The sequence below is a fragment of the Protopterus annectens genome, chromosome 6.part0 (assembly GCF_019279795.1).
Source record: "Protopterus annectens isolate FY-2018-M chromosome 6.part0, PAN1.0, whole genome shotgun sequence".
Taxonomy (NCBI): domain Eukaryota; kingdom Metazoa; phylum Chordata; order Ceratodontiformes; family Protopteridae; genus Protopterus; species Protopterus annectens.
In genome coordinates, this window is record NC_056737.1 from 807,133,187 (window position 1) to 807,145,543 (window position 12,357).

Below are 12,357 nucleotides of genomic sequence, written 5' to 3' on the forward strand. Positions count from 1 at the left end.
AAGACGAAATTATACAAATTGAGTATGTCAAAGAATGCAAGTAATCTCTGTGGTTGCTTGTAATGCAAACCCACAAACAGAACAGCTTTTAAAACAAGGTTTCTCTTTGCTAATTCATGACATCAAGACACAGCTTAAATGTGTGCATGACTACGTGGAAAACAAACAATCTTGAAAGATCTGCAAAATAGACAGAAACCTGTAAAAATGTCATCACATGCAACAGAATCAAAATAATGGACCTGTTCTGTTTCAGTAAAAAAACATTCAAAAGTGTCAGAAAAAATGAAAACTAAAGGATTATTTTCAATATTTCAACAATCATTCATTCTAAGTGCTGCTTGGATGCAATCAGCTGACCTACTCTTAAATTATGAAAAGTTGCTCAAGTACTGGCTTTATAAAATTAATCTGATATCATATAACATTTTTTAAAATCTGAAGTCACTGCTTATTGACAAGAACCACATTTAGTGCTAAGAGGTGACACAAACTATCTTTAAAGCTTGCACAAAAAAGCTTATGTTATGTAAGAGTTCTGATTAAGAGGTTTGTTTTTCCTCAACAAAGTCTGATTTTTTCTCTAACACTCAACTGGCAATAACAACTTATTGGTTTAAACAGTCACAAACAGAATAGGAAATATTGAAAGTGGTTCTAAGTGACTCAATTAGTTAGCCATTATTTCTGCATAATTCTAACATATATAGGCGCACGTACAATGAATTCAAACTAACATAAATTAACTACCTGGGAGAGTGGCCACAAACCTTGCAAAGTAAAATGTAAATAAACTCACATTTTCAGCACCTTCTTCCTAATCTCTACTTCTTTGTCCACAGTAGGGTCCTCAAACAGCTGGACTCTGAAGTTGTTCTTACGCAGTGGGGTGTTGCAATCAGGGCAGTTACCTGAGCCTCTCACAAATAGCAGGTCTACACAATTTTCACATCTAAGAAGAACACATAAAGGAAGCAACAATCAGATCTAGTTTCACACCATTCTTAAAATGATTGTTTTGTCTAGTAGAGACAAGATTACTGCCAACTAGCATTCTACTTCTAAAATAAAACACAACGATACAATACAATAGGAATGAAGGACGATTACATTTTTAATACAATGGATAAGGAAAACAAATCAACAATGGAAATGTACCAAACTTTCCCCAATTTAGTTCACCGGTTCATAGATTAGTACTAAACTAACTGCCCTTGTGGGCCATTTTAAGCCTAGCCAATTACTCCATGTGAGAATCAGTGTTTATCCCTGTAAAGCCATTCCGATTCTTGCCTTTACTATATTATCTCCCACTAATTTATGCAACCCAATTGCACGGTTTCTTGCTCAGATCATTCTAGTGAAACTTTCTAGAAACACACACATATTATACACACATATGTATTATATATATATATATATATATATATATATATATATATATATATATATATATATATATACACACACACACACACACACACACACACACACACACACACACACATATATATATATATATATATATATATATATATATATGTATGTATGTACTATGATATCTGTGTGCTCTCTTTGTCAGAGAGTTCTTCAATTGATATCAAATATTACTGTTGGGTTAGCTTGGGTGACATCACTTTTTGTCACCTGACTTTAGTTCCCAAGCTAAACCCCCTTTGCCAGAAACTTACAGAATTTAGCATCTCTCTGTGAAAGCACATAGCCTTCAGATGTCTGCAACCGCTAGAAGACATAAAACAATAAAACACTTACAAAACGATACGGAAGAAACCCTAGTTCTAGACATCCTGTCTCCATGCTGCATTGAAACTAACTTTTATGACACAATAATAAAACAATTTAATTTCAACTATTTCCCTATTTTCTTCCAATAGGGCATGCTTTGGTTACATTTAGCTCAGTACTTTATACGCACTTCTGTATAAATCATATCAATATTCACAAAAGACATAGAATTATTTACAAAATTCCTGACAGCTGGGCTTGCAGTGTGACACCAAGTTCCACAGATAAAAAGTATATCCTGGCAGTTGTGGATTATGTCACTAGATAAGCTAAAGTGGTGGCTGTCTTCTACTGAAGCACAAAAGGTATCAAATGCTTTCCTATACACTTTCAGCAGGGTGGCTTTCCCTAGGGAAATATTAATGGAGAGGTGCCAAATTTATAATAAACCTGATGTCATGTTCTTCGAAGAGTTGTGGAGTAAAGCACCTAAAGACTGCCTACCATCCACAGACAAATGACCTTATGGAGTGGCTAAATTATTCACTAAACACAATGTTAAGAGCATTTGCAAACCAATGCAAGAGGGAGTAGGACAAATACCTGCAACATCATCTATATGCACACAGTGACATGTCTCAGAAAAATACATTTCTCTCTTTGAGCTGCTGTATGGTTACAAAGCGGGGGGGGGTTTGATTTCATTCTTAATGAGATGGACAGTGAGTATAATTCCCACAAGGAATCTGTCATGGAACATATCTTAAACTTTAGGACTAGGTTTAGGTAGCTCATGTCGATGGCCCAGGAGAACCTGGCACAGGCACAACATGAGCAAAACATCTGATGTAACAGGACAGCCAGACAGTATTCTGTAGGGCAGCAGGTAATGGTGCTTATACTTATTAGAGATAACAAGCTGCAGGTAGCCTTTGAGGACTCTTTCACAATCTAAATAGCAATGCTCAGATCTGCTCTGAGCTACAACAGAATGGCATTAAATATACTGATCCCAAGGATATTGCCAATATCCTGGCAGATTGATTCAGTGCCAACTTCATCCCCTAAAGGGCCCATCTCAATACCAAAAGATTGCCAAATTCTGGTAACCACAGCCACAGAGGTAAAAAACGCACTCTCCAAAGCTAAGAATACAGCATCCATGGGACCAGACGACATCCCAGGCTGTGTACTACATGAACTACAAAATGAACTGGCAGCTCACCTAAGTGTCATGTTTAATCATAGCCTCACCTCAGGCTTCGTGTCCAATGAGTGGCGCACAGCTACAGTTATCCCACTCCACAAGGGGGGATACACCATGGATCCCGGGAACTATCGTCCCATCAGTCGGACGAGGCCTGATCTGCAAAGCCATGGAACTTATAAATAATGACATTGGCAACCTTCAAACACTGGACCCCAGCCAGTTTGCATTCGTAAAGGGCTGATCTTGTCTCCTCAACCTGACTGACTTCTTCGAATCAGTCTTCAGAGCCGTGGACGAGGGCCTCACCAAGGCCTTCGACACCTTCCCCCACTCTGGAATCATAGATAAACTTACTAAGCTGGGCATTAATCCCTACGTCATTCGATGGGTTGCCAAATAGCTTACTGACAGAACCCACACTGTAAAAGTAGCCGGACTCAAACTCCAGCTCCAGACAAGTGACAAGTGGAGTACCTCAGGGTTCAGTCCTGGGACCGCTCTTGTGTGGCATCTACTTCTCTGAAGTACAGGCCAGCACTAAGTGACGCTGGCTAACAAAGTTCGCAGATGACTGCAAACTGGCAGCCATTATTGAATCCCCAAATGATGTGGATATTCTACAAAAGGGCCTTACAGAAACATATACTTGGTGCTAGAGCCATGGGCTCAAGCTCAATGTCAAGAAATGTATAGTTATCCCCTTTGGGAAAAAACATGTACCCATGAATTACCACATAAGTGGCTGTACACTAAACAGCAAAAATGTGATAAGGGCCTTAGGGACATAGGTGGACAGTGGTCTCACCTTTGATAACCACATCGCCACAACAGTCAGGAAATCCTTCTATGTGGCACACCAACACTAAGGGCTTTTCATTCAGAAAAAAGGAGGTCATTGTTCCACTGTACTCATCCCTCATTAGACCCATTATAGAGTACAACTCCCTGTTTGGTAAGTACCTCACAAGATATCTGCAACAACTGGAAAGGCCACAGAAATACCTCACTAAAAGAATCACAAGCCTAAAGCAGCTGCCCTATGCTGACTGTCTAAAAAAACTCCAGCTATACTCTGTCGCATATTGCTTACTCAGAGGCGATCTCTGCTTAACATACAAGGCTATGTCAAACCCAGAGCTGTTGGACATGCTACACTTAAAAAAATCCCAATCCCTCAGAGTCACACGCTCCAGGGATCTAAACCTGGTCATCACAATGAACAAAACATGCTGGAGGGATAGGTTCCTGACCCAGGGACTCCCCATACTCTAGAATAGACTGCCCATACATGTCAAGCTGAGAGCCTCTTTGGCCCTCTTCAAAAGGAACCTTGACGATTGGATGGGAGATAGGAAATTCACCCCGGGGATCACGTCAGTCGCCCTGCTAGACAGGGGACCAGGGAAGTTAATATTCTGGGAAGAAATAGCCAGGGAATTGTTATGGCTAGGCTTGTACAGGCCCTAGGGCCGATAGCCTAGTACCAACCTATGAACCTATATGGTAGAAAAGGTGATCGGTGTCAACTACATAGCAGAAATGCCAGGGAGGAAGCAGAAGCACAAACTCAAGCATGCTAATATGATGTATCCCTATCATAGTACTGCACTGAGTTGCAGAAAGAAGTAGATGGTATCTGGAGATAGATCTCTTATGGAAGCTCGGTCTGATACCTTGCTGGATTGGGAAGAATTACCCAAACAGCTAACTCCTAGCCAGGTTCAGAAGATCTGAACAGTATTACAAGAATTTGGGAATATATATTTACTGGTAAGCCAAGGTGTACTTATCTGGTGGAGCACTGTGTAGACACAGGACCGCAGTAGCCTATCAAACAAGCCCCTTTTTGGGTGCCAGAAATAGTCAGGCAAGTTCTAAGAAAGAAACTGCAGCACATGTTGGAACTGGGGGCAATCCAGCAGTCCAACAATTTCTAAGCTTTACCAGTGGTGCTAATGTTAAAGAAAGATGGCAGCACCAAGTTGTGTGTGGGCTAAAGAAAACTGAATACTCCTACAGAGGCACATGCCTACTCTACGCTCAAGACAGAGGAAGCCATACAGCAGCTGGGTAAGGCTACATATCTAGCTATTACTGATTTGACCCTGGGTTACTGCCAGGAATCTTTGGCACCTGCATTCAAGGAAAGGTCAACATTTCTATTAGCCAGTCTTGATTACAGTCACGAAATTCATTGCACAGGTAGACTGTTCTAACTGTGGAGTGGAAGCTGTACTAAGCCAGGTTTCCTCAGAGGGAGATGAGCATCCTATTGTATACTTGAGCCACAGACTTCAACCAGGGAGAAAAAAGTGACTGGGCATAATCTAGACTTTGTAAATATTACAACACTACTTGCATGATAGAAAGTTCATTGTGGTTACAGACCACAATCTTTTAAAATGTTTACATAGAGCAAGTGAGTACAATGGAAAGCTCTTTAGACTGAATTTAGCCTTCCAGTCCTATAACATGACTTTTCAACACAGACAATTTACTACTGGTGGTGATTGCAGTTGGTGTGTCTAGAAATGTATAGGGAAATGCAACAAAAGACTGCACCCTTGTCTCAAGTTTTGTTTTGGAGGGATGTCTCCAGAAGATTTGCTTGAGATTCTTATGGGGAAGGGATTGTGGTGCCAGGGTGATGCCAGGATAAAGGAAAATGGACTTAAAAATGTCATGAATTTTTCCTTTTATTTCTCACGAGTAGCACATTTGGTCTGCAAAATGTAAGCAATTTTGCATGCTTTTCTCTTGCAAACATAAAAGGAGATGATAGGAAAGGAAATGCATGCATTATATGATTATTTGAAAATGTAAAATATAATCTATTGTATTGTCTGTGCTATCAAATCATAAAATACAACTACAGTCTAGAACTGTGAAAACTAACAAGACTTTAAAATGAAACATTTAAAGATGCATATTAGATCTTGCGTACTGGTACTTCCTATTGCTGTAGGCTGATGTAACTACATCCTTGAGCTTTAAAAGTGAAATAACTACTTTAGTTACTTTTGCTGAGGGAATGCCGTCAATTAAATAAGCTGATTAAATGTTTTTTTCTGCAGAAAACAGGTGGCACTGCATGTAAAACTTGCGGGGATGGGGGTCTAAAGTGTAATGACTTGGTTTTCTAACACAGGAACTAGACATAGCTTTTTGTGATACAATGGACTCTAGTAAAACAGGACTATACAAATAATTGAGACTGTTTTTTGTTCTGTCTTCTCTTTGCTTGAAAGAAACTGGCATCTCATCTGTGAAAAGGTTTGTGTTCTGCCTATATATTTTAACATTTTTTTCTGACTTACAGAAGTTAAATCCAGTTTCCATTAGTAAGGGATTGCGAGGATATTTATAAATACCTTTAGACCAGATTTTTTGTCCACACACTGTTCATTATAACTTAATTCCATTTTAATCACCTACATGTACTTTCTTATTCCTCTATGTATGGAATATATAACTGCACTGTTTGCCTCAACTATTTCATTGAAGTGTATTTATTCACTTCTAGGCTCTTGTGACAGGTATTTTTATTATACACAGATTACTGAAATTTATTATTTGAGAAGAAGGTTATCATTTACAGCTGCAGGTTAACAAGCATGGCTTCCATGGCCACTTGTTTGGATTGGTTGAGATTATTACCAGTGAAAATACTGAGGTGTGCAATTTCATATCTGGCTAAAACAAGAGCAGGAGGTAGCGGAGGACCAAGGCCATATCCAGGATGACGGTAGTACTACCATGCCAGTAAGAAAGCTGTGGGAAATTTGGAGAATTCTGCCAGCTTTTCCAAGGAATTGCATGTAAATGAATGTATGAAAATAATAACTTGTATGAAAATGTGTTGACTTGACTAAGCTGCACTATAAGATGCTGTCATTCACTGAAGGAGTGATCCGAAATGGGTCCAGGATGCTAGGCTAAAGACTAAGGTCTATAGGTGGCTTGTGTCCAGTTTAATCTGGGTGGATGTTAAAAGGTCATAGCCAGGACAGAAGTGCATGTTCCCTTTCTACTCTGGGCTCAGGCTGCATTTTGTGAATTAATTATTAACTCTAACTTGTGTGCAATTTCTTTTCTTTTATTTTAACCTACTATGTATGACTCAAAGAGATTATCATTCTTGTGCCATTTGGGACCTTTCTTCACAGTGGTTGCAGAGTTGCTACTCCATGACATTTTATGTGGCAGTGGTGGTATTTAAACCCTATCTATGCCCCTGATCATCCTAGCTATTATAGTACTATATTTTTAGAAAATGTAGTTTAAATGCAAGAACTTTGTTTAGACTCGCACCTCTGGTAAAATCCAAAACAAACTGACATTTCAGCATGCAGATTTTTTTATCTGAATCACTTCCCTGTCAGATATCATAACATGCTTCAAGACTATAAACAATAATTTATTTTCACAGCCATATTCTATATTATGCTCAGCCACATTAGCATTTAAATAACACTATTGTCGATTCTTAATGTGCACCATACTTCTGTTCTTGAACTGCCTGTTTTCAGACAGCTAGCACTTTGTAAGAAATAGCAAATGGAAAAATACATATCTTTAAGTTTGATTTCCTTTATCCTGGCATCAGCCCTGGTACCACAATCCTTCCCCTTAAGAATCTCAAGCAATTCTTCTGGAGACATCCCTCCAAAAACAAAACTTGAGACAAGAATTACCTTACATGATCAACCTAAATTAATCGTTCTTGTCTATTGCATGATTGAGCTAATTACTTTTCATGGATATAAGTAAGACAGTGTGGCTGAGATACCACATTTCATGTCTAAATTAACTGCATTCCATGTCTGAGCTTCATACATTACCCTAAGGTAAACTTGAGACAAGAATTGCCTTACATGATCAACCTAAATTAATCGTTCTTGTCTATTGCATGATTGAGCTAATTACTTTTCATGGATATAAGTAAGACAGTGTGGCTGAGATACCACATTTCATGTCTAAATTAACTGCATTCCATGTCTGAGCTTCATACATTACCCTAAGGCAAACAGGTCCTTTACTGTTACAATGCCTACAATTTTTCTGCTGAAAAAAGTGTTATGAAATGTGCACAATGTGAACCTATTTTAATATACAGCAATGTGAATATACCTTTAATTTAAAGCTTCAGGTAGGGAAGCAGGAGACATGCTGATGTTTTAACTCTGCTTTGATTTACGTCATAAGTCACGTGGAATGTAAAGTGTGAATACATTTAAAGCAAGTATTAGATCGGTATATAACAGCTTGCATTGCCGAAGTTGCGTGTCAACTGCATAGATAATCAAAAGCGGCACCTGCTGACCAAGGATGCCATCTTCTGTTATATACTTGAAGCTGCAATGTCTTTGCTTTGTGGCACCAAATTTCTTCAGTTCGCCAGTTCTGCACCAGGAAAACTGAACTGCCTACCATGAGAATTAGAAAACTTTATAAAGAATTTAGAAGACTCTCACAATATATTTCACTAGAATTCTTAATTTTACAAGTTTCACAGGTTATTTTTTTTCTACCTCAAAGTTTGGACATGCTCTATGATGTGTGAGCGAAGGCATGACTGATGGTGTAAATTGCCTTCACCATTTATGTTAACCACAAGCAAATTACAATACAAGATGTTTTTTCATGGATTTGAGGGTATAAAGCCCTTATTGTGGCACATTTATCTTGGCAGGTTAATTTCCATTTTCAGTAGTAGAATTTGTGTCCAACTTGTAACCTTCCTATTACTGAATTTTCTTCTAGCAGCAGGGAAGTGATAGAAACAAATTACAAAGTGGAGGCAGCTCTTGTACAAAGTAAACCCAGCTATTTCATTAAGGACATTACAACTACTACACTCCAAATAAGGGCTGATGGCTGAGCACTAATTATACTACAGCTGCATGACATTACATTACTCTACCTCGGTATTTCCTGCAGGAGCTCGCTACTTCCTGCTGGGTTTCAGAGAATGCTACCATTCTCCTGCAAATTAATCCTTGCTTCACTGCTTTAAGTTTGATAAGGAACCAAATACGTGAAACTATAGGTGACACTTTCAAAGTAGGGGCTGAATCATTTGAAAGGTAATTAATGGTACATACAGGTTATAATAAGCTCTCTAAATGGTAACCTGATGCTTTCTTTCACCTGCAACCAAAACCATAAATGCAAACAAAATGCTCACCTTCTTCCATTTGCACTGCTGACTCAGACGCCCATTACTGGGTTAGACTTACCAAATCTGATATATATATAGGCCCCCTTTTTCAGGGCCCTGTGTCTGGTTCTTCCTTGTTTGTTGAATTTTTTTTTTTTTTGCACTATGACGGGAAATTTCAGATATATTCAACCACACCATGCATGGCTTCCCTTTGCTCTCTATCCAACCACCACACTCACCCAATCCAGTATAATTTCCTTACAGTTAACAAAGCCGTATAAACTTCCTGTCACCTGCTCCTGTAATATCTTGGTACCAGTCTCAGTTACTGGTACCTACTACAAACTCCAACAAATCACTCAATACAGACAACTTAAAGAAAAGCATTTTACTAGATTACATTAGCTCATCTTTTCCCCAAACAAAGCCTTTAATCTAAAATATTACTACTTAAAACCGCCAACAATTTACAAACCATGGTATCTCTTCCGCCTCTCTTATCAATATCACTGTTAATATCCCTGCTATCCTTTCTGCTGCTCTCAACATAATCTCATCCACATACTCTACATCAACACAGTATTTTTTTTAATTATCACATATGACGAATAAAAACAAGCCATACTGACAAATTTAGTTGCAAACATTATATCTCACAAACCATATTGATATAATTTTAGTTGTAAATATTATACATCACTTACAATCAATCCAGTCATTGTCAGTCAACCATCATATAACTCATTAAAATCCTGCCTTCTATTAAACCTTGTTCCTCTTCTGCATGTATTGTTCCCACAACTCCCATTATTTCTATGTAACTTGCTCCTACCCTTTGCTAAAGATCCCAATTCCAGTTGTTTTCTCTCTGTTACTATATTCACTACATCTAGTACTGTTGGTTTAAACTCTGATTTTCTAGTAATTGCTTTTTTGGAAGCCACCATAATTAGATTCGTGAAAGCCTTACTAAGTCTAGGCAACTCCAATTCTGTATCATAACTGAAAAAAATTATTTCCTTAGTTACACTAATTTCCTCACCCAGTATCTCTGACAAAGTAGTCTGCAGGAAATCTTTAAAGTCTGCCAACTCATTACACTTCCAGAAAATATGTTCCCAATTACCTCTTTCTTCCTCATCACACCTCCAACATTTGCTATCTACATGAGGAAAAACTCTTTTTAGTCTACTTGGGGTATAAAATATATATGTAAACACTTCCAAACAAAGACCCTAAATCTTCCAGACTTTGTTGCATATTTGTGAGACATGCATATCTCCCCCATTGTTTCTTTGTGAGTTGCTTATCTAATCCCTCTTCCCATTTCTATCTACCCTCATCTAACTGATTCTTATAGTTATCATGCACTATTTTGTATGCTCTACTAATTATTCCTTTTTAACAGCAGCTTCTGTTCTAGATTCTACTAAAATCTCCACCAGTGCTGGTCTTTCACTTAGGATAGGATCCCCCTATTTTTTCTCTTTGCCTATACTCTGATATCACTCCTTGATAGGGCAGGCAATCTCCAGCCTGCAAGCTAAATAAATTCTTGGACTCTTCCATTCTATTACCTTTGCCTTTCTTATTGTTTGCTCCCACTACCTTGATTCTTTTGCCAGTTTTCTCCAATAAATTCCAGCCCCCTCTTGCCTATTGTCTGTATCACTTAATTGCAGTCATCCCTATTGGCAGTCTCTCCTTTCTCCATTCCCATGTTGGCTTAGTTCTTAAAATACTTTCTGCTACTTTATGAATATAGTATTCTGTATAGTTATTGTTATTCTCTTTAAGGATCTGTATCCAAAATCCCAGTCTCTTGTTGATTCTTGTGCTTCCCCTGTTTCATTAATATCAATTTCCACTTTGAACTACAGGTTTCTGCTTGTGCTATGTATAGAAGCCTTAACTGTGTAGCTATGAAATATGCCTTCAAATTGGGTAATCCCAAACTACCGTGTTCTATTGGAAGAATAAGCTTAACCCAAGTGACTCTTGCCATCTTCCTCTCAGAGACAAAATTGTTCAGCTCTTTATTAACTGCTATCCACAACTTCTCCTCTGGTTGATAAAAACATGCCTGACCTGTATATAAAACTAAAGGGACTAGAAACTTTTAACTGCTTGTATCTTGGTATCCATATCCATATAACAGAACTTCCAATTTCTCAGTTTTTATATTATTGTTTGTTTAGTCTCGTCCCATATGCTGCCACACCAGAATAATTTTTAACCAATAACCCAGAGGCTCCCTTCACTCTGGAATAAAATCCCAGTCCAGGTTAGGCAGAGTCCCTCACTGACTCTCTTCAAGAGGAATCTTGATGAGTGGATGGGAGATCGTAGGTTTACCCCGGGTATCACATCTGTGTCACTGTTAGATAGAGGCACAGTATACTAACCTCGAAAAAGGGCATAGCAAAATAAATTTAAAATGGGTGGCGAAAGCCAAACACATTCTGGCTAGGCTTATAAATGCCCTAGGGCAGATAGCCTAGTATGAATCTATGAACCCATACTTCTAAGAACTTCATTTTATCATGTACCCATAATTATGTATATTGCTAAACTAATTTGTGTGGGAACATAATTTACAGCTATTGTCTTTGTTTTAGCTTCATTCATTTTATATCCCAAAAGCATCTGAAACTGCCTCAAAATGTTCCACAACACTGAAATGTCTTTTTCTGGTTTTATAAGGTATAATATAATATCAGCTGCAAATAGAGCCAGCTTTTCTTGGCTACCAATCCAATTATATCCTTGAATTTCTGAGTCCCTTATTTTTTTTTTGTCAATGGTTCTAAACACAATGCAAATAGCAAAGGGGAAAAAGGACATCCCTACCTGGTTCTGCTGCACAAACACAAATTATTAGACAGGAGCCCACCCACTTTAATTTTCACCTATGATTCCTCATATATCCACCTAATCAACCTTATAATTTTATCAGGGAATGCAAATGCTTCCACTGTCCTGCTCATAAACTCTCAGCTTACTCTGTTAAATGCTTTCTCTGTATCAAGACCCAGCAACAACAGTGGTATTTTCTTATATCTGCTTCCCTCTGGATCATTAAAAGTTAATGGTGTCAAATGTTTTCCTCACCTCCACAAAACCACACTGATCCATATCTATCAATATTGGCAACACCTTTGCCATACTTTTAGCCATTATAGACGTAAAACACTTTATAATCATGATTTAAGATTAAAATGGGCCTGTATGAAGCTGG

The 12,357-nt window shown here is 38.2% G+C and overlaps 1 protein-coding gene across 1 annotated transcript in view; it reads right to left on the minus strand.

Moving 5' to 3' along the window:
- Positions 1-12,357, minus strand: part of MNAT1 (MNAT1 component of CDK activating kinase) — a 2,168,423-nt gene that overhangs the window by 1,724,073 nt on the left and 431,993 nt on the right. The window contains exon 2 of the mRNA XM_044074483.1: positions 800-952. Coding sequence (XP_043930418.1) covers positions 800-952 — 153 coding nt within the window. The remainder of the gene's footprint in view (positions 1-799; positions 953-12,357) is intronic.